The sequence below is a fragment of the Seriola dumerili genome, unplaced genomic scaffold (genome assembly GCF_002260705.1).
Source record: "Seriola dumerili isolate Sdu_G_001 unplaced genomic scaffold, Sdu_1.0 BDQW01000086.1, whole genome shotgun sequence".
NCBI classification, from domain to species: domain Eukaryota; kingdom Metazoa; phylum Chordata; class Actinopteri; order Carangiformes; family Carangidae; genus Seriola; species Seriola dumerili.
In genome coordinates this window covers 687,015-713,779 of record NW_019174341.1, presented here as the reverse complement: position 1 = coordinate 713,779, position 26,765 = coordinate 687,015, and the positions used below count along the sequence as shown (strand labels likewise).

Below are 26,765 nucleotides of genomic sequence, written 5' to 3'. Positions count from 1 at the left end.
ATGAGCTTCTTTCACTTTGAGGCACTTTAGTTTGTTAAAAGGAACAAAAGTATCTAGTCATTGATTTATGACTCTGATTCATGTGCACACTATCAGCTCGTCTTAGAATCTGTTTCTAACATATATTTTAAAAACTGTAAAACTCGTCTTCAGACCCTGTGATTCACCGTTAGACCCTGATAACAAAGACAGACTGCAGCTAAAGAACAGACCAAACACACCATCCTCATCTTCTTCCTGGATGGTTATGGTTAGGGAAACATTGTGGTTATGATAAAGCTTTGCTGATGTATGGGTAAGGTTAAGGAACACATAAATGAAAGACAAAGACTGAGCTGTGATTCCAGAGAGAAAGTTAGGAGACAAACTAAAGTTATTTTTTCAGGCTTTTGCCTTTATCACACTCACACTGAGAGAGAAAGACACACACTTTACCAAGTGAGATTCCATGGCACACAAAAATCTCATAATATAAGTCATCAAAAATGTCAGTATAACAAGTCATGAAAACGTCATGGTAGATCTCAACGAGCTAATCACACTGTCCCTGTCATATTTTACATCTTTTTCTCCTCCTGCTGTCAGCTGTCGTTTCAGTGCGTTTGCTGCAATCCTCCTCCACTCCATCCACCTCCAGTCTTCATATCCAGTCGAGCCGAGATCATCATCACTCCTCAACACATCCAGATCTCCAGCTTCTCTTCTTCCTATTTACAGGACCACAACCAGTGCCTGGACCCTGGGGGGAGGGGATTTCCTATATTTCGCACAGCCTCACGCCCTTTTTCATGAGTGATGATATCAGGATGGAGGTTTATAACCAAAGATTCTCACATTTCTCTATTTTCCTCTCTTGTTTTATACATGGCAATAAAAGTTTATCTGTTCACACAAATGAGTCTCCCCTGATTGAAGTATATTAAGTCATCGAAATGTCACAGTATAATAATTCATCAAGGCATAATTAGTCATGAAAACAGCGTTAAATAGTATCGCATAAAAAGTCATAAAAACGGCAGTATAATAAGGCATTAAGACTTCATAGGATAGTAAGGCATAAAAACATATAGTAAGTAGGTAAAAAGGGCATAAAATCGTCATACTAGCGTAAGGCAAGAAAAGTCATAAAACTGACATAGTATGGTAAGGCATAAAAATGTCAGAATAATAAGGCATATAAACTTCATAGTATATTAAATCACGAAAAGTCAAAAAACAACAGTATAGTAAGTCACAAGAAGTCACAAAAATGACATTGTATAGTAAGGCATGAAAAGTCAAAAGAACGACATGGTATAATGAGACATAAAAACGACATAGTATAGTAAGGCATAAAAAGCCATAAAAACCTCATAGTATAATAATGCAAAATAACGTCATAGGTTAGTAAAGCATAAAAACTAAAAAAAAATCACATAGTATATAGTAAGGCATAAAAAATGTCATTGTATAGTAAGGCACAAAAAGTCATAAAAATTCAAAAAAACGTCATAGGCATAAAAGCGTCATACTAAAGTAAGGCATAAAAAGTCATGAAAAGTCATAGATGAGACATAGTATAGTAAGGCATAAAAAGTAAAAAAACAGCATATTATAATAGGGCATTAAAACTTTATAGTACAGTAAGGTATAAAAGGACAAAAATACGACAAAGTATATTAAGGCTTAGAAAGTCATAAAAATGTCATAGTACATTAAGGCATAAAAATGACATAGTATGGTGAAGCATAAATAGTCATAAAAACGACATTGTATAGTAAGGAATAAAAACAACATAGTATAGTAAGGCATAAAATGTCATAAAAACAACATAGTATTGTAAGGTATAATAACCTCATAGTATAATAAGGCAATGAAAGTCATAAAAACAACGTACTATTATAAGGTATAATAAGGCATAAAAAGTCATAAAAACGATATAGTATAGCAAGACCTAAAAAGTCATAAAATGTCATAAAAAGTCATAAAAATCTCATAGGATAGTAAGGCATAAGAAGTCATAAAAACGACATAGTATAGTAAGGCAGAAAAATGTCATTAAAAAACTCATAGTATATTAAGTCACAAAAACGAAAGTATAGTGAAGCTTAGAAAGGCATAAAAACGACAAAGTATAGTAAGGCATACAAAGTAATGAAAATCTCAGTATAGTAAGGCATACAAAGTAATGAAAATCTCAGTATAGTAAGGCATACAAAGTAATGAAAATCTCAGTATAGTAAGGCATACAAAGTAATGAAAATCTCAGTATAGTAAGGCATACAAAGTAATGAAAATCTCAGTATAGTAAGGCATACAAAGTAATGAAAATCTCAGTATAGTAAGGCATACAAAGTAATGAAAATCTCAGTATAGTAAGGCATACAAAGTAATGAAAATCTCAGTATAGTAAGGCATACAAAGTAATGAAAATCTCAGTATAGTAAGGCATACAAAGTAATGAAAATCTCAGTATAGTAAGGCATACAAAGTAATGAAAATCTCAGTATAGTAAGGCATACAAAGTAATGAAAATCTCAGTATAGTAAGGCATACAAAGTAATGAAAATCTCAGTATAGTAAGGCATACAAAGTAATGAAAATCTCAGTATAGTAAGGCATACAAAGTAATGAAAATCTCAGTATAGTAAGGCATACAAAGTAATGAAAATCTCAGTATAGTAAGGCATACAAAGTAATGAAAATCTCAGTATAGTAAGGCATACAAAGTAATGAAAATCTCAGTATAGTAAGGCATACAAAGTAATGAAAATCTCAGTATAGTAAGGCATACAAAGTAATGAAAATCTCAGTATAGTAAGGCATACAAAGTAATGAAAATCTCAGTATAGTAAGGCATACAAAGTAATGAAAATCTCAGTATAGTAAGGCATACAAAGTAATGAAAATCTCAGTATAGTAAGGCATACAAAGTAATGAAAATCTCAGTATAGTAAGGCATACAAAGTAATGAAAATCTCAGTATAGTAAGGCATACAAAGTAATGAAAATCTCAGTATAGTAAGGCATACAAAGTAATGAAAATCTCAGTATAGTAAGGCATACAAAGTAATGAAAATCTCAGTATAGTAAGGCATACAAAGTAATGAAAATCTCAGTATAGTAAGGCATACAAAGTAATGAAAATCTCAGTATAGTAAGGCATACAAAGTAATGAAAATCTCAGTATAGTAAGGCATACAAAGTAATGAAAATCTCAGTATAGTAAGGCATACAAAGTAATGAAAATCTCAGTATAGTAAGGCATACAAAGTAATGAAAATCTCAGTATAGTAAGGCATACAAAGTAATGAAAATCTCAGTATAGTAAGGCATACAAAGTAATGAAAATCTCAGTATAGTAAGGCATACAAAGTAATGAAAATCTCAGTATAGTAAGGCATACAAAGTAATGAAAATCTCAGTATAGTAAGGCATACAAAGTAATGAAAATCTCAGTATAGTAAGGCATACAAAGTAATGAAAATCTCAGTATAGTAAGGCATACAAAGTAATGAAAATCTCAGTATAGTAAGGCATACAAAGTAATGAAAATCTCAGTATAGTAAGGCATACAAAGTAATGAAAATCTCAGTATAGTAAGGCATACAAAGTAATGAAAATCTCAGTATAGTAAGGCATACAAAGTAATGAAAATCTCAGTATAGTAAGGCATACAAAGTAATGAAAATCTCAGTATAGTAAGGCATACAAAGTAATGAAAATCTCAGTATAGTAAGGCATACAAAGTAATGAAAATCTCAGTATAGTAAGGCATACAAAGTAATGAAAATCTCAGTATAGTAAGGCATACAAAGTAATGAAAATCTCAGTATAGTAAGGCATACAAAGTAATGAAAATCTCAGTATAGTAAGGCATACAAAGTAATGAAAATCTCAGTATAGTAAGGCATACAAAGTAATGAAAATCTCAGTATAGTAAGGCATACAAAGTAATGAAAATCTCAGTATAGTAAGGCATACAAAGTAATGAAAATCTCAGTATAGTAAGGCATACAAAGTAATGAAAATCTCAGTATAGTAAGGCATACAAAGTAATGAAAATCTCAGTATAGTAAGGCATACAAAGTAATGAAAATCTCAGTATAGTAAGGCATACAAAGTAATGAAAATCTCAGTATAGTAAGGCATACAAAGTAATGAAAATCTCAGTATAGTAAGGCATACAAAGTAATGAAAATCTCAGTATAGTAAGGCATACAAAGTAATGAAAATCTCAGTATAGTAAGGCATACAAAGTAATGAAAATCTCAGTATAGTAAGGCATACAAAGTAATGAAAATCTCAGTATAGTAAGGCATACAAAGTAATGAAAATCTCAGTATAGTAAGGCATACAAAGTAATGAAAATCTCAGTATAGTAAGGCATACAAAGTAATGAAAATCTCAGTATAGTAAGGCATACAAAGTAATGAAAATCTCAGTATAGTAAGGCATACAAAGTAATGAAAATCTCAGTATAGTAAGGCATACAAAGTAATGAAAATCTCAGTATAGTAAGGCATACAAAGTAATGAAAATCTCAGTATAGTAAGGCATACAAAGTAATGAAAATCTCAGTATAGTAAGGCATACAAAGTAATGAAAATCTCAGTATAGTAAGGCATACAAAGTAATGAAAATCTCAGTATAGTAAGGCATACAAAGTAATGAAAATCTCAGTATAGTAAGGCATACAAAGTAATGAAAATCTCAGTATAGTAAGGCATACAAAGTAATGAAAATCTCAGTATAGTAAGGCATACAAAGTAATGAAAATCTCAGTATAGTAAGGCATACAAAGTAATGAAAATCTCAGTATAGTAAGGCATACAAAGTAATGAAAATCTCAGTATAGTAAGGCATACAAAGTAATGAAAATCTCAGTATAGTAAGGCATACAAAGTAATGAAAATCTCAGTATAGTAAGGCATACAAAGTAATGAAAATCTCAGTATAGTAAGGCATACAAAGTAATGAAAATCTCAGTATAGTAAGGCATACAAAGTAATGAAAATCTCAGTATAGTAAGGCATACAAAGTAATGAAAATCTCAGTATAGTAAGGCATACAAAGTAATGAAAATCTCAGTATAGTAAGGCATACAAAGTAATGAAAATCTCAGTATAGTAAGGCATACAAAGTAATGAAAATCTCAGTATAGTAAGGCATACAAAGTAATGAAAATCTCAGTATAGTAAGGCATACAAAGTAATGAAAATCTCAGTATAGTAAGGCATACAAAGTAATGAAAATCTCAGTATAGTAAGGCATACAAAGTAATGAAAATCTCAGTATAGTAAGGCATACAAAGTAATGAAAATCTCAGTATAGTAAGGCATACAAAGTAATGAAAATCTCAGTATAGTAAGGCATACAAAGTAATGAAAATCTCAGTATAGTAAGGCATACAAAGTAATGAAAATCTCAGTATAGTAAGGCATACAAAGTAATGAAAATCTCAGTATAGTAAGGCATACAAAGTAATGAAAATCTCAGTATAGTAAGGCATACAAAGTAATGAAAATCTCAGTATAGTAAGGCATACAAAGTAATGAAAATCTCAGTATAGTAAGGCATACAAAGTAATGAAAATCTCAGTATAGTAAGGCATACAAAGTAATGAAAATCTCAGTATAGTAAGGCATACAAAGTAATGAAAATCTCAGTATAGTAAGGCATACAAAGTAATGAAAATCTCAGTATAGTAAGGCATACAAAGTAATGAAAATCTCAGGATAGTAAGGCATAAAAAGGAATGAAAATCTCATAGTATAGTAAGGCATAAAAAGTCATCAAAAACTCATACTATTAAAGTACCTCATGAGAACTTCATAGTATATTAAGATATAAAAATGCCACAGTACATTAAGGCATTAAAATGCATAAAAACTGTGATTTCTGTGCGCTTGATTTAACCCTCCTCCACTCCATCAACCTCCAGTCTTCATATCCAGCCAAGCCGAGCTCATCATCACTCCTCATCACATCCAGATCTCCAGCTTCTCTTCTACCTATCAACAGGGCCACCACCAGTGTCTGGATCCATGTGGGGTTGTGGGGAGATTTCCTATATTTCGCACAGCCTCACCCCCTTTTTCACATATGATGATATCACGATGGGAGTTTATCTCCAAAGGTTCTCATGTTTCTCTATTTTCCTCTGTTGTTTTGTATATGGCAATAAAAGATTATTTATTCACACATATGAGTCTCTCCTGATTGAAGTATATTAAGTCATCGAAATGACACAGTATATTATTTCATCAAGGCATGAATAGTCATGAAAAAAGCATTAAAAAGAAAGGCTTAAAAAGTCATAAAAACAAGATAGTAGAGTAAGGCATTAAAAGTCAGAAAAATATCAGTATAAAAAAGTATAAAAACGTTGTAGTATAGTAAGGCATATAAAGTCATAAAGCGTCATAGCATAGTAAGGCATAAAAACGACATAGTATAGTAAGGCTAAGAAAGTCATAAAAAAAGTATAGCAAGGCATAAAAAGTCATAAAAACATCATAGTATAGTAAGGCATAAAAAGTCATAAAATAGTAAGGGATAAAAAGTCATAAAAACGACATAGTATAGCAAGGCATAAAAAGTCATAAAAAGTCATAAAAATCTCATAGTATAGTAAGACATAAAAACAACATATTGTAGTAAGGTTAAGAAAGTCATAAAAAATGAAATAGTATAGCAAGGCATAAAAAGTCATAAAATAGTAAGGCATAAAAAGTCATAAAAACGACATAGTATAGCAAAGTATAAAAACAACATATTGTAGTAAGGCATAGAAAGTCATAAAAACAACATAGTATAGCAAGGCATGAAAAGTCATAAAAACCTCATAGTATAGTAAGACATATAGACGACATATTATAGTAAGGCATAAAAAGTCATAAAAACGACATAGTATAGCAAGGCAAAAAAAGTCATAAAAACCTCATAGTATAGTAAGACATATAGACGACATATTATAGTAAGGCATAAAAAGTAATGAAAATCTCATAGTATAGTAAGGCATAAAAAGTCATGAAAACGACATAGTACAGTAAGGTATAAAAAGTCATAAAAATGACATCATATAGTAAGGCATAAAAAGTAATGAAAATCTCATAGTATAGTAAGGCATAAAAACGACATAGTATAGTAAGGCATAAAAAGTCATAAAAACAACATATTATAGTAAGGCTAAGATGAAAACGAAAATGACATCATATAGTAAGGCATAAAAAGTCATAAAAACGACATAGTATAGCAAGGCATAAAAAGTCATGAAATAGTAAGGCATAAAAAGTCATAAAAACCACATTGTATAGTAAGGCATAAAAAGTCATAAAATAGTAAGGCAAAAAAAGTCATAAAAACGACATATTATAGTAAGGCAAAAAAAGTCACAAAAACCTCATAGTATAGTAAGGCATAAAAAGTCATAAAAAGTAATGAAAATCTCATAGCATAGTAAGGCATAAAAACGACATAATATAGTAAGGCTAAGAAAGTCATAAAAATGACATAGTATAGCAAGGCATAAAAAGTCATAAAAACGACATAGTATAGTAAGGCATAAAAAGTAATGAAAATCTCATAGTATAGTAAGGCATAAAAACGACATAGTATAGTAAGGCATAAAAAGTCATAAAAACGACACAGTATAATAAGGCATAAAAAGTCATAAAAACGACATAGTATAGCAAGGCATAAAAACGACATTATAGTAAGGCATAAAAAGTCATAAAAACGACACAGTATAATAAGGCATAAAAAGTCATAAAAATGACATACTATAGCAAGGCATAAAAAGTCATAAAAACTTCATCGTTTAGTAAGGCATAAAAAGTCAGAAAAAGTCATAAAAATCTCATAGTATAGCAAGGCATAAAAAGTCATAAAATAGTACGGCATAAAAAGTCATAAAATAGTACGGCATAAAAAGTCATAAAATAGTACGGCATAAAAAGTCATAAAATAGTACGGCATAAAAAGTCATAAAATAGTACGGCATAAAAAGTCATAAAATAGTACGGCATAAAAAGTCATAAAAATGACATATTATAGTAAGGCATAAATACGACATTTTATAGTAAGGCTAAGAAAGTCATAAAAATGACATAGTATAGTAAGGCATAAAAAGTCATAAAATAGTACGGCATAAAAAGTCATGAAAACGACATAGTATAGCAAGGCATAAAAACAACATATTATAGTAAGGCATAAAAAGTCATAAAAATGACATAGTATAGCAAGGCATAAAAGGTCACGAAAACCTCATAGTATAGTAAGACATAAAAACGACATATTATAGCAAGGCATAAAAAGTCATAAAAACAACATAGTATAGTAAGGCATAAAAAGTCATAAAATGTCATAAAAAGTCATCAAAATCATAAAAATGCCATAGTATAATAAGGCATAAAATGTCATAAAATCGACATAGGATAGTAAGGCATAAAAAGTCATAAAAACGACATAGTATAGTAAGGCTAATAAAGTCATAGAAACGACATATTATAGTAAGGCTCGGAAAGTCATAAAAAGTCATAAAAAGTCATAGTATAGTAAGGCATAAAAACGACATAGTATAGTAAGGCTAATAAAGTCATAGAAACGACATATTATAGTAAGGCTCGGAAAGTCATAAAAAGTCATAAAAAGTCATAGTATAGTAAGGCATAAAAACGACATAGTATAGTAAGGCTAATAAAGTCATAGAAACGACATATTATAGTAAGGCTCGGAAAGTCATAAAAAGTCATAAAAAGTCATAGTATAGTAAGGCATAAAAACGACATAGTATAGTAAGGCTAATAAAGTCATAGAAACGACATATTATAGTAAGGCTCGGAAAGTCATAAAAAGTCATAAAAAGTCATAGTATAGTAAGGCATAAAAACGACATAGTATAGTAAGGCTAATAAAGTCATAAAAACGACATATTATAGTAAGGCTAGGAAAGTCATAAAAAGTCATAAAAACCTCAAAGTAAGTAAGTAAGCAAGACATAAGGACGACATACTATAGTAAGGCATAAAAAGTCATAAAAACGACATAGTATAGTAAGGCATAAAAAGTCATAAAGTAGTAAGGCATGAAAAGACATAAAAACGACATAGTATAGTGAGGCATAAAAACGACATAGTATGGTAAGGCATAAAAATTCATAAAAATGTCATAATATCGTAAGGTATAAAAAGTCATAAAAACGTCATAGTATTATAAGTCATAAAAAGGAATGAAAAGGTCAAAGTATAGAAAGGTATACAAAATAATAGAAAGTCCTAAAAACATCATAGTATAATAAGGCCTGAAAAGTCATAAAAATGTTATAGCATAGTAAGGCATAAAAAGTCATGAAAATCTCATAGTATAGTAAGGCATAAAAGTCATAATATAGTAAGGTATAAAAAGTCATAAAAACCTCATTGTATATTAAGGCATAAAAACTTCATTGTATAGTAAGGCATAAAAACGACATAGTATAGTGAGGCTAATAAAGTCATAAAAACGACATAGTATAGCAAGGCATAAAAAGTCATAAAAACGTCATAGTATAGTAAGGCATAAAAACGTCATAATATCGCAAGGTATAAAAAGTCATAAAAGCATCATAGAATTGTAAGGTATAAAAAGTCATAAAAACATCATAGTATTATAAGTCATAAAAAGCCATGAAAAGGTCAAAGTATAGAAAGGCATAAAAAGTAATAGAAAGTCCTAAAAACATCATAGTATAGTAAGGCATAAAAAGTCATAGAAAGTCATCAAAAATCATAAAAACGTCATAGCAAAGTAAGGCATAAAAAGTCATAAAAGGTCATACAAACGTCATAAAAATCTCATAGTATAGTTAGGCATAAAGCTTATAGAAAGTCATTAAAAATCATAAAAAGTCATACTATAGTAAGGCATAGAAAGTTACAGAAAGTCATAAAAAGTTAAAACGTCATAGTACAATAAGTCATAAAATGTAATAAAAACAACACAGTATTGTAAGGTATAAAAAGTCATAAAGATCATAAAAACAAGATAGTATAGTAAGGCATAAGAAGTCATAAAAACATCATAGTATAGTAAGGTATAAAAAGTCATAAATGTCATAGTATAGTAAGGCATAGAAAGTCATGAAAACGTCGTAGTATAGTAAGGCATAAAAGGTCATACAAACGTCATAAAAATCTCATAGTATAGTTAGGCATAAAGCTTATAGAAAGTCATTAAAAATCATAAAAAGTCATACTATAGTAAGGCATAAAAAGTCATAGAAAGTCATAAAAACCTAATAGTATGTTAAGGCATAAAAAGTCATAGAAACACATAAAAATGTAATCATATAGTAAGGTATAAAAAGTCAAAGAAAGTCATGAAAATGTCACAGTATAGTAAGGCATAAAATGTTATAAAAATCCATAAAAACATCATAGTATTATAAGGCACAAAATGTCATAAAAAGTCACAAAAATGTCATGGTAAAGTTAGGCATAAAAAATCAGAAAGTCATGAAAACAGAATAGTAAGGCATAAAAAGTCCTAAAAAAATCATAAAAACGTCATAGTATAATAAGGCATAAAAAGTCATAAAAAGTCATAATAACATCATAGTATTATAAGGCATAAAATGTCATAAAAACATCATAGTATTGCAAGGTATAATAACCTCATAGTATAATAAGGCATTAAAACAACATAGTATAGTAAGGCATAAAAAGTCATGAAAATCCCATAGTACAGTAAGGCATAAAAACGTCATAATATAGTAAGGCATAAAAAGTCATTCACAGTCATAAAAAGTCATAACAATGTCATGGTATAGAAAGGCATAAAAAACATCATAGTAAATGATCAACATCAACTGAAATGAATGAACTCGTCAGCACGACATTTCGTCACCAAAATAAACATACGAGATTCTTAGATGTTGGACGAGACTGGTGTGCTGCACAATAGTGCTAATGTACAGTCGTCCTGAAACGCTGCGATGCAACAAAAGCAAATATTCAGATAAAACGCTATTCATCTTGACAAAAGATAAAATATTACCACTGTCCTGTTATGAACTGATTAGCCTTTAAACACATTAATCTGTTGCTCAAACGGTACTTCCTGGATCGTACTTCCTTGTCTTGCAGACCTCTAAACTCATTAACACAGAACTGTTTTCAGTCTGAATCAAACTAACGTCGCCTCAGCATGTTGTTAGTTTTGGCCTGTTCATGAAATTTGGTAATGACGACTTATCTTTTAACTTTAGGCTGTAAAAACTAACTTCACTTTGTAAATTTCATATAATTTCGTCTGAAATGTACGGTGAGGAGTGTGATGCAGGTTTCCTCTGCAGCCAGATGATCACCATCACACAGCTCATCTCCGCCGCCCAATAATTACAGTCACTCAGCACACGATGATAATAATAATCACAGCTTTATCTGCTGCTGCTGATAAGGACTCTCCGCCGTGAAAAGTCACTGTAAACCAAAAGCCATAATTACATTTTGCACACTTTGATTGGCTTTCGTTAATTCCCTGACAGCCAATCAGCTTGGCTCCTCTTTCTGGGTTTGCTCATCTTGCGTCCACGTTTGATGGTCATTTTAAAAACCCCCATAATCCCCTCTGAGAGGTTGAACCGGCTGCCTCGCAGACACAAACACAAAGAGCTCATTCTGTGTCCATCCTGCGGCGCTCTGACAGCTTCACTGACGTCTCTGCACTTTTCTTCTTATCTGACAGTTTAACAGATGTTCTTCCATAATTCCTCCATAAATCGTCCGTCTGCTTCCACAGCTTCATCGTTATGTTTCTAATCCCACAACTCAAAGCAGAACGTCGTCGTCCTGTTGCTTCTGAATGTTGGACATAGACGAGTGTTGACGTGACTTTAAACATGTATGTCTTGTTATGTGTGTGTCTGTTGAGCATTGATGTCGTGTGTTTTGTGGTAATGATTTCTGGTGCAGAAGAACCTGGTTCACATTTACAAAACAAAGCTCGTATGTACAGTACATTAAAAGTTAACAGTTTTTGTAAATGTTTGTCTTCAATGCGATCTCAATGTGATGTTAGATGAACTCGACACTGTTCCGACCATAAAGGATTTTGAAGTTTAACCACAGAGCTAATAAAAGCTGTCAGCAGGCTAATTAAGTAGCAGATCAACAAGTAAATGAAAAGGTTTTAACTGAGATAAAACCTGAAACAGATCAACAACTATTGGATGGAGTCTGTCCTCCTGTAAAAAACGAGCCCACAGGTCGTCTGAGCAGCAGGTTGTTATGACCCGTAGGTGGGTTTTGTTGCTAGGCGACATCTAGTGGTCGTAGTAATGATGACAGGAGCGAAGGGGAAACGTGTCGGTGACATAGTATAAAGAGAGACAAAGTCCACGTCAGGAGGAGGAGGTGGACGGATGAATGTGACACAGGAGAGCGTTGTGTTCAATTCCCATGTTGAAGTAGCAGTTTATATTGTAACCATGACAACAAGGATTATTTTAACTCAAATCACCATCTTTTCCTAAACCTACCCAAGCCATGGCCGTTATTATAGTAACCATGGCGATGAAGGTAGGGTAAGATAGGGTAGGGAAATCTCAAAATCTGGATGAATAAAACTGAATCATGGAAACAACTAGAGTAGGGGACATTTCTGCAGGTTTTTTTTCTTCATAATTTCTGTTCTGCAGATAGTGAAACTGAAAGGTGAGGCTCAGGACTGAATCTGAAGAGAAAAACATTTCCTGGACTTCAGAGATCACACCACCAGACAACAGCGTATCCGTGTCTCTCACGATCTCACACCAGGAGAACGAGCAGATAGGAGGAGGCCGGTGTGGCTCCGTTTATAGCTGCATATCCGCCCATTTAAAAACCACGGGGAGGCAGGGGCTGTTGTGATTTGAGCACGGCTGTTATTTCCCCGGTAGGAAGACTGTGACGGAAGCTATTTGAGACTGACGGAGATCCTGGATTGAGAGGGTGTAATTTGTCTATAAGCCTCCTTAAACGCCCGGCTGCGACGCACAGAGCCATTCATGGAAGGACGTTTGGGGGGTGGGGTGGGGGGGGGTGAGGAGTTTCTCTGGGGAGTGTGCTGTGTTATTTTTAATTGAAAATCCACCTTACATTAATCAGATTCCTTTAGATGTGTCTCCTTTAACCCTGGGCTGTTAACTCTGACACAGAAGTAGGCCGATGACGATGGAGATCAAGAGTGAGGAGATGAAATAGATTTTGCTCCTTCAATATGAAATAGATCAGGATTTCATAACGTTTTTTTCCCTGATTTAACATTTTCTGTAAAGAGTAAAAAAAACTAAAAAAAAACACTGTTCCATAGAAGGATTGTTTAAGGTTATTCTACATTTTTCTTTCTGTCATAAATATTTCATTTTTAAATGAGGCTCATTTCATAAAAGTATGGAAGCTGAGAAAGGCCATACTCACAAATATTTTTTATCCCGTTATCTCAAGGTAACAAAGCTCAAGAAAATTGGTTAACGAGATAATTATCCCGTTATCTCAAGATCACAAAAAATAATTTTCTCCTGATAATTATCTCATTCAATAAAATATTGAGTATGGCCTTTCTCAGCTTCCGTATAACCCAGCTGCTCACTGTTGTTCGTTTTTATCAAACAGAAGGAATTTTTGGGGACTATTTTCAGTGGCGGATTAACCCACGTTTGGTGCTGTATCTGGGGCAGCAGGAGTGTGTGTGTGTGCGTGTGTGGGCCTGAGTCAAAACAAACAACAGCGAGTGTGTTCATGGTGATGAAAGAACATGTCACCCACTGATGTGTTTTTAATGATTTAATTTTTGGAGCTCTGAGGCTCCGAGACGCCGTCGATCAGACGAGCATCATCATCATCATCATCATCAGTGAAGTGAAGTTCACGAGAAGCTGACGTCACGTGGAGGCGACGACGAGAACATTTCCATTCCACATTTACTGTCGAGCAGACGACCGTTAACAACCTCCCCGGGGAGGCTGGGACTCCTCGCGAGCAGATATTCAGGTCGCTGTTTTCACTGATGAGGTGAATCCAGGTAAAACACGTTCCCCCTTTATTGAGTTTCTAAGCACCAATTACCACACAGCAGGAGGCGGAGACACGCCGGCGACACGAGCACAGGGGATGGAGGTGTCGAGCTTCAGGTGTGTGAAGTGTGTGTCTTATGGAGCTGTGTGTGTGTGTGTGTGTGTGTGTGTGTTCGTTCATACATGAAGTGTGAGTAATGATAATGTTGTATGGAAGGAGCCCACCACCCCTCCCTCACACACTCCTCAGCTGTGTTCTCACTGATGTGGTGTGTCACAGTGACACCTGCTGGTCATCTGGTGAACATCACCTGAGGGGACTGGGCTTTCCAAAATAAGACTTTATAACAAATTACAATATTTATATTATAATTCAACATATTGTCTGTCAACCAGAACCTTTACCTGCACATTGTTCCCTGCCGTGGGTTTTAATAATATTCAGGAAATGATGTCGAACGACATCACAGCAGGAAAAACAGGTTTAAATAATAAAATTAATTATGTCTAAATTTGTTTAATTCATACTGTCTCATGTTAGTGTTATCATTAACACATATTTTACCCAGAATGCACAAAGACAGTCTTACCTGGTAGAAAGAAGAACTCAGAACTTTGGTCAGTTCACCTGACAAACATTACAGTGTCTTCTTCAGGGAAATAAACAACCTGTATTGTTCTCAGCACCTGCAGCCAATCAGCCAATCAGAGGAGAGGAGCAGGCGTTTGTTGAAACGACTGACATCACCGCGGTTACTGATTGAAGACATCAGGAGGACTGTGTTTAAATCGCTCTGATGTGTAATCAGGTTCTGACGTGGTGACAGTTACACGTACGTCCAGACGGAGGACGTGCAGAAAGAACGCAACCAGGAAGTAATCGGTAAATCATTGGTCACATGGTGCAACTTGTCTTTTAATCAGCTGATGAAAGGTTTAATTAGTGCTCAATAAAGCACTTGTGCTAATATTTTTTGAATGGAATTATATTATGATAAATAATAATATATTATATATATATTTGTAAAAATCACCTGCAACACAGGTGAGACATGTTGTAACGTCTATTAACAATCTGATAATGTCAGTTAGAATCAGAGTCAATCACATTTTACTGCATTTCATACTTTTACTTTGATATTTAAGCTTTTTTAAGCGTTTTTCTGATTTTACTGACACGTTTATTTAAATAACATGTCGCCTGCAGAGTTTTACTTGTAATGGAGTATTTTTTTTACTCTGGTATCTGAAGACTTCATCTTTGATCAGCTGCTTCGTGTCGTTTATTTACAATTCAAATTTCTCTGTAGTGTCGGAGTGAAAGTGAAAGGAAGAGGGGGCATGAGGAGACAAAGAGGGTCTCACTGTCCGTCTGTCTGTCTCCTGATGACTCAGCTGTGGTGGTAATGAGTCCTCTGAGGCGGCTGACTGACGACAGTCTCTCTCTCCTCTGTGACAGTTTCCCACAGGAGACACAGCAGAACCAGAACAGCGTGTAACGATCTACAGAGGTGGATTATAGCTCCTCTTGAAAAAAATGTTACAACATTGAATAATGACAAAATTAAGACGAAGATAATTGGTCATTTGACTAATGTATTTGTATTCATGACACCTGTGAACGCTCTTTTTCCCTTTGGCCTCTGGTGATGTCATCTCTCATGATTTAAAAAAATAAGATCAAATGAAAAACAAAACAACTGACAGACACTCAAAGTGCCGACACATGATTCTAGAGGAAAGAATAAAAACAGAATAAACTGTAAAATTTACTGAACTTTATTGAAATGATCTGACGGCATCACAAATATAAAGACTGACTGAAAACAAACAAAATAAAAGTTTGATTGTGTTTAAGGAAACAGACAAAAGCAGAGTTCCTGAGTTACTGATACTGTTAATCAAACATATTGATCAGCCTCGTTTGTTTAATCTGCTAAACAAAAAAAAAAGAGTCTGTGTTTTTCTTGGATCACTGATCTTTAGACCTCACCGTTTCACAGAGCCAGGCTAGCTGTTTCCACCTGTTTCCAGTCTTTATGCTAAGCTAAGCTAACTGGCTGTAGCTTCACAGAAGAGATGTCTTTATGCTGAACTTTAATCACCTGAACTGTTGCTTTAAAAATAAGTTTCGACATGTTGTGTTTCTGTTTACTACAACACACACACACACACACACACACACACACACACACAAACACACACACCATTAAAAAACACAAACACTGCTGTGGTCAGCATCAATGCAAAGTACGTGTGAAAAACAGTTTGTGTCATCAGGACACTTTAATGAGTTTGTTCCTCTGAGCTTCATAAACTGAGTCTTCAGCAGCAGAAACACACACACGCACACACACACACACACACACGTACTGATCACTCAGTGTAAATTCTCTAAAGGGAAAACATGATGCTAGGATTTTGAATTTAGTGGAAGCAACTAATCTTTTCTTGTTGATTTAATGTAAATAATTTCTAATCACTAATCACCAATTGTTCTGAACCTTAACCTTAAAACCAAAACCATGAAGAAATCTTTGCAGCACAGATTTAGTGGTAATTTTCTAATTTGCAAATCAAATGTGTTTGACTTCAGTGAATCTGACCCACGTTATAGACGAATAGACACATGAACTTTATTGTGTATTTATTGTGTTCTAGCCTGTGTGTGTTCTGTGTTGTCCGTTGCTGCAGGATTAATAAAGTTAAAGTTGAAAGTTAAACACTGAGTGATGGACAGAGAGTGTGTGGCGTCTGGCTGCTTCATGGACTCCGGCTTCAGCGGAGAGGAAAACGTTCACACAGTCTAAACTCGAAGGATTAAAATCAGAGGAACAGAAACAGAGATGTCTCACTCTGCTCTGAGATCCTGGCACCACAGAGAGCAGCAGCAGAGCAGAGTGTAGAGGTTGTTCAAGAGGAAGTTAAAGAAGTTTTGTTCTGAGTCGGTGCAGCTCCTGACAGGATCATTAACAAAGTGAATAAAGTGCTTTGGAAACATCTTTCTGAAATGTTGTGTTCAAGTGTGATTTTGTTTCTGTTAAAACCTCGTTTTTTAAAGCAGGAGTCTGGTGATATTCCATATTTTTATTACTGTCAACACTGAACAGATCAAAACCAACAATGAAAGGAACCAATCAATTTATCAGATGCAGGACAAAAACCCTCAAATCCTCTCAAGGGTCCAGGTTCGGTTTCAGAGTGAAAGAATATTTTCTGCTTTTCTGTGTCTAAACATCATATTTAATTAAAGATCTTTGGGTTTCGTGACGTGTCTGGATGAGCATTTTTAGTTTCGTTGACAGTTAGCTTTCACTTTCATCTTGTTCACAACAGTTCACTATCAGCATTAAGAGCTGTTAAACTACAGCTGTGACAAACTATCATGATCGTTATCGATTTATCTGCCGATTATTTTCTTGATTAATCTTTTATTTTCTGTAAAATGTCAGAACAAAAGTGTCTCTAACAGTTACTGAAGCTGATGACTGTTATAGAAGTATAATATTTAAAAGAACACTGAATCAAATAAAACCAAGAAAAGCTCAAAGTCTCTCACAGCTCTGAAGGTAATTTAAAAGCAAAATCTGCATCAAAAATCCTCCTTCTCCTTGGGAGTTATAACTCAAATCTGAACACACACACACACATGAAACACATGTTGTTGGATTCAGAGTGACTTTAACTTCCTGAGTTTGTAATTATCTCTGATTTCCATTGTGAATAAAATGTCCAAAAAACCTGCTTAGAAATCAGAAAGAAAAAATAGCTTTTTATAGCTGCAGAACTGGAGAACTCAAGTTTCCCTCAGACTCAAACTAACCCAGTGACAGCTGTGTGAACATCAGTGTTTACGGTGTGAACAGGAGCCGCTAACAGCTGATCCAGCTGCTTCTAAAATGTAAATAAGAAATGCGACTTGACTTTTGGCAACGATCCTTGTCGTCATCAGCTTCAGTAAAAACGCTCTCAAGTTACACGAGTGTCTCATCTGAGACAAATGTACTGCAGGTTATTATTTATTTACAGCTGATTCAGATCCGGGTTTCAGGTGGTTTCTCTAGACCTCAGAAGAAGTAGGAACCAATGTGAGCTGAGATTCAGACGAGCGCGGAAAGTACTGAGAGACGGACTAACACATTGTTGGTTTGGATCTGGACATGGGAGGTGATGACAACAAAACAATACTGTCCAACACCAGCCTCATTCTTTAAATGCTGAATAAATAAAATACACAACTTTTTAATGAAGCGGGTGAAATGACACCGAGACGTGTCATGACGTCCTGATGTAAACGACAGTAAATACGTCAATCTGAAGGTGTGTTGTTCCAGATGATAACGGACAGTGGCCCCATTTACACTTGTGTCTCTTTGTGGTTGTTTTCAGTCTCTTTTTCCTTGTTTTTAGTCTCTTTGAAAACAACTACAAATAGACTGAAAACAACTACAGTCTCTTTATAGTTGTTTTCAGTCTCTGTGGTTGTTTTCAGTCTCTTTGTAGTTGTTTTAGTCTCTGTTAAATTATTTTGTGTCTCTGTTGTTACTTCTGAGGAGGTTTGAACACCTGGTTGAATCTGTTGAATTTGTCGACTCTGGAGTCACTGAGTGTAAATGGGGGATTTGTGTCCAGGAGCTGCACAGTGTGTTCAGGTGAATGAAAAAGTGTTTTGTGTGAAAGCTCGTGGATCAATAATCTACAGTGAACTGAAACGTCTTCAAACTACAGGCCTGGGCCTTTAAAAAAAGTGCACTAGGATTTTTACAGTATCAGTCAGAGTGAGGACTACAAACTGAGCAGTCCGAACTACAACGTCCAGACAGGAAACACAAACCTGCGTCTCTGCTTCCTGTCTCAGCTGATGATGAAGACTCTCGGTCCTTCCTCTCTCATAGGAGGAAGACTCTCGATCACCATGTTGTCCATCAGTCCGTATTTATCCTCTTTTTTATTCCTCTGTACCTCTTCTGCTCTTCCATTGGCTGACACCTCCTCCGCAAGCCCCTCCCTCTCCACCGGCTGAGACAGCTGATTGGTCAGCTGCTTCATCGTCATCTGCATTAAGAAAAAAATTATGTAATCTCACATCACATGTCTAAAAAACAGTGATGCACTCAGATTAATGAGGAAGGGCGGGGCCTCTACCTGCAGCTCCTTGAAGAGGTGGAGCATGGCCACGCCCACCACGATGACCACAAAGGCTCCCAGCGTCGTGACCACATCCACGGCCGACATGCCCCTCCACTCCTGGAAGAGGATGATGGAGGTGGACAGGACGACGGAGGTGAAGAGGACGTAGTAGATGGGGTAGACCAGCAGGGTGTTGAAGGTGTCCAGAGACTTGTTCAGGTAGTTCACCTGCAGGAAGACGCACGCACAGGTGAGGGAGACTTCCCTTTTATGGCAGCGGGAAAAATCTGAGCATCACAAAAACACTTCTGCATGATCAATGACATCACAGCTTACCTGTGTTACTATGGAGACGATGAGAGTGAGAAGCAGGATCCAGGTGAGAGGACTAGCAAGCACCGAGATATCATAAGAGACTAAACACAGAAACACAGACACTGTCAAACTCTTCTTCTGTAACTTTGTGATGTCACAACAAAGCAGTCACCAAGCCCCGCCCACCTGGACCCACCATCCAAACCTTGCAGGATTTGGTTTCTCCGAGTGTTTTTACCTGAAATCTGCTTTATTTTTATTGGATCACTCAGAAAACAGTCAGCCAATCAGAAGAGAGGCTCAGAGCCTCCTCTCTTCTGATTGGCTCACCGACCTGTTGTTACTAGAGCTCCAGAGAGAAGCCTGAGAGAGGAGATGTAAAACTACACTGAGATGGTTTTTATATCTTCTGATGGATCAACACTTCAAATAAAACACAGAAGAAGAAGAAAACATGGAGCTTTAATGAGGCTACCACTTTATATATTCAGTGCCTGAAATGAAAAACTGTCTCTATTAATGAAGAACCTACAGTGTTTAAAAAGAGAGTTCAAGATAAAAATACTAAACTGTTGCTGCAAGAGACTCATTGTGTGCTTTTGTTTCAGCCTCCATTTTTATTTTCTTTGTCTTTTGTTTGTGTTTGTAACAAGATCCTCAGCTTCCGTCAGTGAATGAGTGTAAATCAATGTGTTGAGTGTCTGTCACCGGTGTTGATGGCGATGGCGAGGCCCTTCACCGAGGAGACGGTGAAGGCTCCGAGCAGCGAGCAGATGCCGATGTACACGAGGATGTTGGAGCGACCGAACCGAGGAGAGAAGTACAACACGAGCACGGCACACAGCACCAACACCGCCGACACGTACACCAGGAAACCTGACACACACACACACACACACACACACACACACACACACACACACACACACACACACACAGGAAAGAGTTAACACTGAAAACAGGGCAGTCGATCAAGTTTCTCTGTGTATGTTTAACGCTCGTGTTGTAGGTGAAGAGGCGGGGTCACGTTTCAGCTCCACACTGTAACCGTGTTAATCTGGTTTCTCTTAAAGGAACAGTTCAACATTTATAGAAAATACACTGACAGAGAGATGGACGTTCAGATCAACACCACTCAGGCCAGGAGCCGGTTAGCTTAGCTTAGCATAAAGACTGGAAACAGGGGAAGCAGTTAGCATGGCTCAGTCCAGACAAAACCCATCAGAGACAATCACCCAACAACGCCCCGAACTAAAGCTGGACAACTTAAATGTGTTTAATGGCAAAAGTCCCACAAAACTTCTTTAAATTTAAAAAGTCATGAGCTGCAGCACGTTGGACCGGGGATCAGTTTCCATGGTAACCTAGCCACGCATATTTAGGGCGACTCACCAGGCTCCAGCAGCTTGTTGGTCATGTCCTGCAGTGACGTCACTTCCTGTTCCTCTGGCGCGTGGAGGACCAGCAGGATGCTACCCAGCACGCACAGCAGACAGCCGAGCTTCCCCACCACGTTCAACACCTCCCCCAACAGGTAGGAGGACAGGACTGCACTGCAACACACACACACACACACACACACACACACACACACACACACACAGTAAGTTATTATGAAAATGTGCCGACAAACTGGACCTTGAGGTGGAGTTTGAGAACTACGGCTACCTGATGAGGACACTCAGAGCGCCCAGAGGAGTCACCAGCGTCGCCGGAGCAAACATGTAGGCGACAAAGTTGCAGACCTCTCCGGCTCCCACTGCGAACATGACGTAATATTAATATTACACATCGCAAGTGGACCAATATATCATTTGCAAAACAGTACGATTATGGTGAAAATGTCATTATAATATATATATATATATATATACACACTGTGTATATATTAGGGCTGTCCCAAACGATTATTCTGTAAACGATTAATCTAGCGATTATTTTTTCGATTATTAGACTAATCTAACAATTATTTTTTTATTAACCTAACAGTAATTTTATTGCAATTATTTTCCAGTTAGTCATTTAATATAACAATTTGCCCTGTCCAACACACACACACACATACAAATGAAGATGCACTTTGCAGAGTCTGCAGACTACCGCACTGTTGGTGTCAAGATTAAAGTATTCCCAAACTCTGGAGGACCGTGTGTGAGCCTTTTTTGCCGCGTGTTGCTCCACACGCTCCGTCGTACTGCTGGTAGACGCCGCCATGTTGTTTAAATAGATTACACAGACGCAAATCATTCACGTAGTCAATGACTTCAATTACGTCACCGCGTTGTCCCAGCCCTTGCGCTGCGCTTGTATCCGGGTAAACCAAAGACGATGAATATAAACGGTCCCATTAGAAAGTTCCGGTTTTGTTCTATGAACATTTACCCTGTGTGGTTTTACACGACGCGTCGACACTAAAATTCCACGTCGAATAATTTTTATAATCGACAACGTCGATTACGTCGGATAATCGTCCCAGCCCTGATGTATACACACACACACATATAAATATAAATAATGTTTACGCTAAAACCGTTGCCCGAGTTTAAAACACGACTCAAAACATAGCTGTAAAAAGCAGCTTTTAATTTGGGATTGCAATACTTTTAACTTTGGTTTTTACTTTTGATCTTATTTTCTTTTGTCTGTTCAATTGATTTTATCATTTTAAAATACATACATCCTCTGTTATACTTGCCTATGTGTCTTATATTGCTTTGTTTTGTTTTTATGTTTGTACAGCACTTCCTAACTGCATTTTGTAAAGTGCTTTATAGATAAAGTTACTATTGTTATTATTATTATTAAAAATATAAGACATGGGTCACCAACATTTGGAAAAGGTTTGGAAACTGCTGCTTTTGAATAAAACTGATGTCATTAGAGAATATGATATTTTCTGTCAGATGAACAGTTACTACGAGCGCGGACTTTGTTAAATATGTTGTATATTTGTTTTGCTGATTTGTCACAGTGCGACCCGAAGCTCTGCAATGTGACATTTAGCGTTTTTTATTCATTTTTGTGAATGAAACTTTTCCCACAAACGCAGCAGAACAGGCTGAAAATCTGTGCAGATAAAAGAGTTGTTTTAAGGTAACACTGTAATGATTACTCACTTCATTGATTAGTCCATCATCAGATAATTTATAGGCAGCTGTTTTAAAAATCAATTAATCATTTTTATCACTTTTCAAGTAAAAATTATCGGTCGTTCTCGTACGAAGCTGTGGATCATAAAAATAACAGATTCTTACTGGTCAACAGGCCTCCCCACCACAGCCAGTCCTTCAGGTAGCCATGACCTCCATCACCTACACACACACACACACACACACACACACACACACACACACACATCATATTTTACATCACATTACCATATTATTTCATGAAGAGACAAAGTTCGAACGCGTCGTCAGGTTCAGAGATAATCACAGTGATGTCAGAGAACATGAAGTGACCCGTTGCTCAAAGTTTGTCCAAGTTGAGCAACTTTTCATTTGACCACTAGTTTCATAACAGAGTCCAAACTTCTGATTAATCTGGGACTGACTTTATTTCCTCGACTCGTAGAAAATATAAAACCATGAGTGTTTTTAACAAAGAGACAACTTCACAGCTCATCTGTTGGAGTTTCTCTAATCTGTGGATCTGCTGCTTTTCTCTGTTTTCTGTTTTCCATCAGATTAAACAAACTTTGTACAAATCAAATTTGGCTTTTATAAATAATGACGGGAATTTTCCTCATTTCTTTGTGTCTTCACCACACTCCTCCATACTCCTCTATACTCCTCCATACTCCTCCATACTCCTCCATACTCCTACATACTCCTCCATACTCCTCCATACTCCTCCATACTCCACCACACTCCTCCATACTCCTCCATACTCCTCCATACTCCTCCATACTCCACCACACTCCTCTATACTCCTCCATACTCCTCCATACTCCTCTATACTCCTCTATACTCCACCACACTCCTCCATACTCCTCCATACTCCTCCATACTCCTCTATACTCCTCCACACTCCACCACACTCCTCCATACTCCTCCATACTCCTCTATACTCCTCCATACTCCTCCACACTCCTCCATACTCCTCCATACTCCTCCATACTCCTCCATACTCCAACAGAGACACAGATATGCCACAGTTGAAATGACAGAGAGAATGGAGCCTTATAATCTGAGTCTGTGATAATAATCAGAACCATTGTTAATATTCAGGGAGGAGTGAGACCTCCTCCTCCTCCCGTGTCTCCTGAGCTCTGCTCACCTGCTCTGGTGTGCCCGGTGTCGGCCAATCGGAGGAGAGCTTTCTTCTTGAGAATGACGCTCCCACCAATCAGGAAGGCCGACAGCAGGGCCAGAGTCAGACCCAGCCACAGGTTGTAGGAGCTGTTTGCATCTGCAGACAAACAGTCCGTCAGTCAGCTGAGTGTGTGTTCATGAGGGTGTGTGTGTGTGTTTAATGACTTAATCACACCTGGAAACATCCAGAGACTTTACTGATGATAATAACAATATAGCACAAGTCCATTTAACAAGTTTACAGAATAGCAAAGACTCACAAAATTAAAACACAATAAAATAGAATACATTAAAAATAATAAATGACAAAAAAATGTTTAAAGTCAAAATCAAATAATTAAATTATTTAAAATAATTATTAAAGGTAAAATATGTAATTTAAAAGTGTCTTCAGATTGTATCATGAACACAATAACTAAAATTCAAAACAAAAATAAATTGAAACAAATACAAATAAATGAGTAAAAAATTAATTAAAATATTTTTTTTTGATCCCATTTAAAAATTATAATTAAACTTTAATTCAACAAGGAAATAAAATGATTGGTCGGCAAATCAACAATTTGTTGTTTTTTACCTTTATCAATACAAACATTTAACTTTAACTATTTGCATTTATAGAATTTTGAAGAATTTAAACATTGAATAAATCCGTGCGGTGAATGTTACATAATAATAATTATAATCTGCCCTCCAGATGTAATAATAATGAGTTCCACTGTCACATTCACGTCCCTCTTTACATAATAACTCTTTCACCCACTCCTGATGTTATCACACCGACTGCAGCCAGTGATTTCACAGTCAGACAACCTGACACCAAATATTAAATATAATCACTTTATTCAAATTAATCTGAACTGATCTAATCACTGTCTGACCATGAAAATGTGGGAAGTATCAGTCACTTCAACATTTAAAATTCAACCTGCTGCAGCAGAAACATCAGAACAAAGATCTATTCTTCTTCTTCTCTGTGACTGAGTGTTGAGGAAGTGTGGAGACACTTTCTTCCTGTTAACAAAGGGTTTTATATTTTATATATATATATATATATATATATATATAAAAACACATTAAGTGCGTTGTTGTTTTTGAAACCACATGTACCAATGTAGAAGAAACATTGCAAGTTCAGCATCAAACTTTATTCCTTTGTTCATCAACATCTGTCTCCAGAGGTTGAAACCAACCTTGTTTTGCTTCTATTTCTATCACTTTCTATTCTTATACCAAAATTAGCATGCTAACCAGTTAGCCCCGCCCCGTGTCGCCACTTTCCGATAGCGAGTCACTGTAGCGTCCAATCTGCCCTGAAGAAGCAGCGCTGCTCAGAGGATGTATTAAAACCTCTTGTCCTGTAAACCCAACAAAGACTGAAGCTCTCGGCAAGACTGGTGAGTAAACAGCTGCTAATGCTAACGTTAGCTATGTAGCGATAGCAAAACTTACAAATAGCTCCTTTAAATCATTTTGATTCACCATGAGAGTCATTGTTTGACCGTGGCGTTTCATAGTGACTATGTGTGTGTGTGTGTGTGTGTGTGTGTAGGTTTACCTGTCATGTGAGTGCTGTTGTTCAGGTGAGTCTGGAACAGTGTTTGATCTCCAGTGACCAAACACACGGCGGACTGGGAGCCACACCACAACCTCACCACGGACCCTGCAGAGACAGAGCAGCATGACCGGTCAGGTTTGATTCCCTGGGACTGTTTGAACTGTTTATTCTCATTTCCTGTTTACAGAGACAGTTTCCCAGAATCCCCCTCTGAGATGAGAAACATATAAATACATTAAATGTAAAAAACTTTCGAGTTGGCATCAAATATCTGATTTTTTTGTCCCGATTTAAACAAAAACATGTTCAGATTGTGTTTAATTAGAGAAAATAACTTGCAATCATATACCTTTGTTTCCTTTGTAGTTTACATTATTAAATAACGCTGTAATATAAATTATAGCACAAAGATTTAGTTTCAAAACTCACACTCAGCGCTGGAATTTCATTTTTCTAAATGTTTGGAAATGATTTAAAACGTCACCAGAGTGTCCTGGGTGTTTTCCCAGCTGAACATTTGATTTGTGAGACTGCTGCCGGGTTTTGAAACACTGGTTTGACCACTGTCGCTGATCGGAGCGACGAGAGGAGCGACGCAGCAGTTCAATATTTACACTGTCAACAACGGCGAGGCCTCAGTATACACAGGCTGCGATAACACTGACGCTGCAGTTTTGATAAAAAGGTAAATGTTTCTGTTTCACCTGCAACAAGATTAAATTCTTCAAAAAACAAAAATTATTGAAAAGCAAAAACATAGAGGCGAAGGTCAGAGGTCACATTACCCTCTCAAAAATCACAGTGTCTTTAATCATGACACAATTTGAATCTAAATCTGAAGAAACTCAGTTCATTTTAGTCATTTTTTAAAAAACAATTTCCTAATTATTTTAATTATTTAACCTAGAAATAATTATTAATTTGGTGGAAAAAACATTTTTCAAATTACAAATAATTACAAAAAATGTGAAATTCATCTGCAGACAAACACATAATTTATCAAATATGAATAAAGAATAAAGTTTCTAATGATGAACTAATGGATAAATATTTATTGGGTTTAAATGGAGCTTTATCTCTATTTTTTCTGTAATTAGCGCCATGTTACATTAAATTCTCTCCAGGAAACATCAAGGAAAATGATTACAAAATAAGAGTCTGTAAAACATGCTTTATTTATTTAAACTTCCATTAGTTAAATACTGATAAATCATCATTAACATCTTATTCTCTCATCTCTCACCTCTAACTGTAGACTCAAGACTTCATAAGAAAAGTACAAGTTTTGAAGGTATTTGAACTCTGACCATTAAAACAGCTTCTTCATCTAAACATGTTCTTTTCAGTGCTGTGGTCGCAGGTGAAGCTGAAACAAACGCACCCTCCAAACACCGTATAACACCATTTAACAAACAAACAAACAAACACTACACAT

The 26,765-nt window shown here is 35.9% G+C and overlaps 1 protein-coding gene across 1 annotated transcript in view; it reads right to left on the bottom strand.

Annotated features, from left to right (window-relative positions):
- Positions 1-18,500: 18,500 nt before the first annotated feature.
- LOC111221354 (magnesium transporter NIPA2-like) overlaps positions 18,501-26,765 on the bottom strand; it is a 9,037-nt gene continuing 772 nt past the window's right edge. Inside the window, exons 2-10 of the mRNA XM_022744714.1 lie at positions 25,331-25,435; positions 23,738-23,869; positions 22,714-22,770; positions 21,128-21,218; positions 20,852-21,012; positions 20,168-20,335; positions 19,481-19,560; positions 19,160-19,372; positions 18,501-19,069 (exon numbers count right to left, since the gene is read on the bottom strand). Of these exons, the coding sequence (XP_022600435.1) occupies positions 18,869-19,069; positions 19,160-19,372; positions 19,481-19,560; positions 20,168-20,335; positions 20,852-21,012; positions 21,128-21,218; positions 22,714-22,770; positions 23,738-23,869; positions 25,331-25,435 (1,208 nt within the window). The 3' untranslated portion in view covers positions 18,501-18,868. The remainder of the gene's footprint in view (positions 19,070-19,159; positions 19,373-19,480; positions 19,561-20,167; positions 20,336-20,851; positions 21,013-21,127; positions 21,219-22,713; positions 22,771-23,737; positions 23,870-25,330; positions 25,436-26,765) is intronic.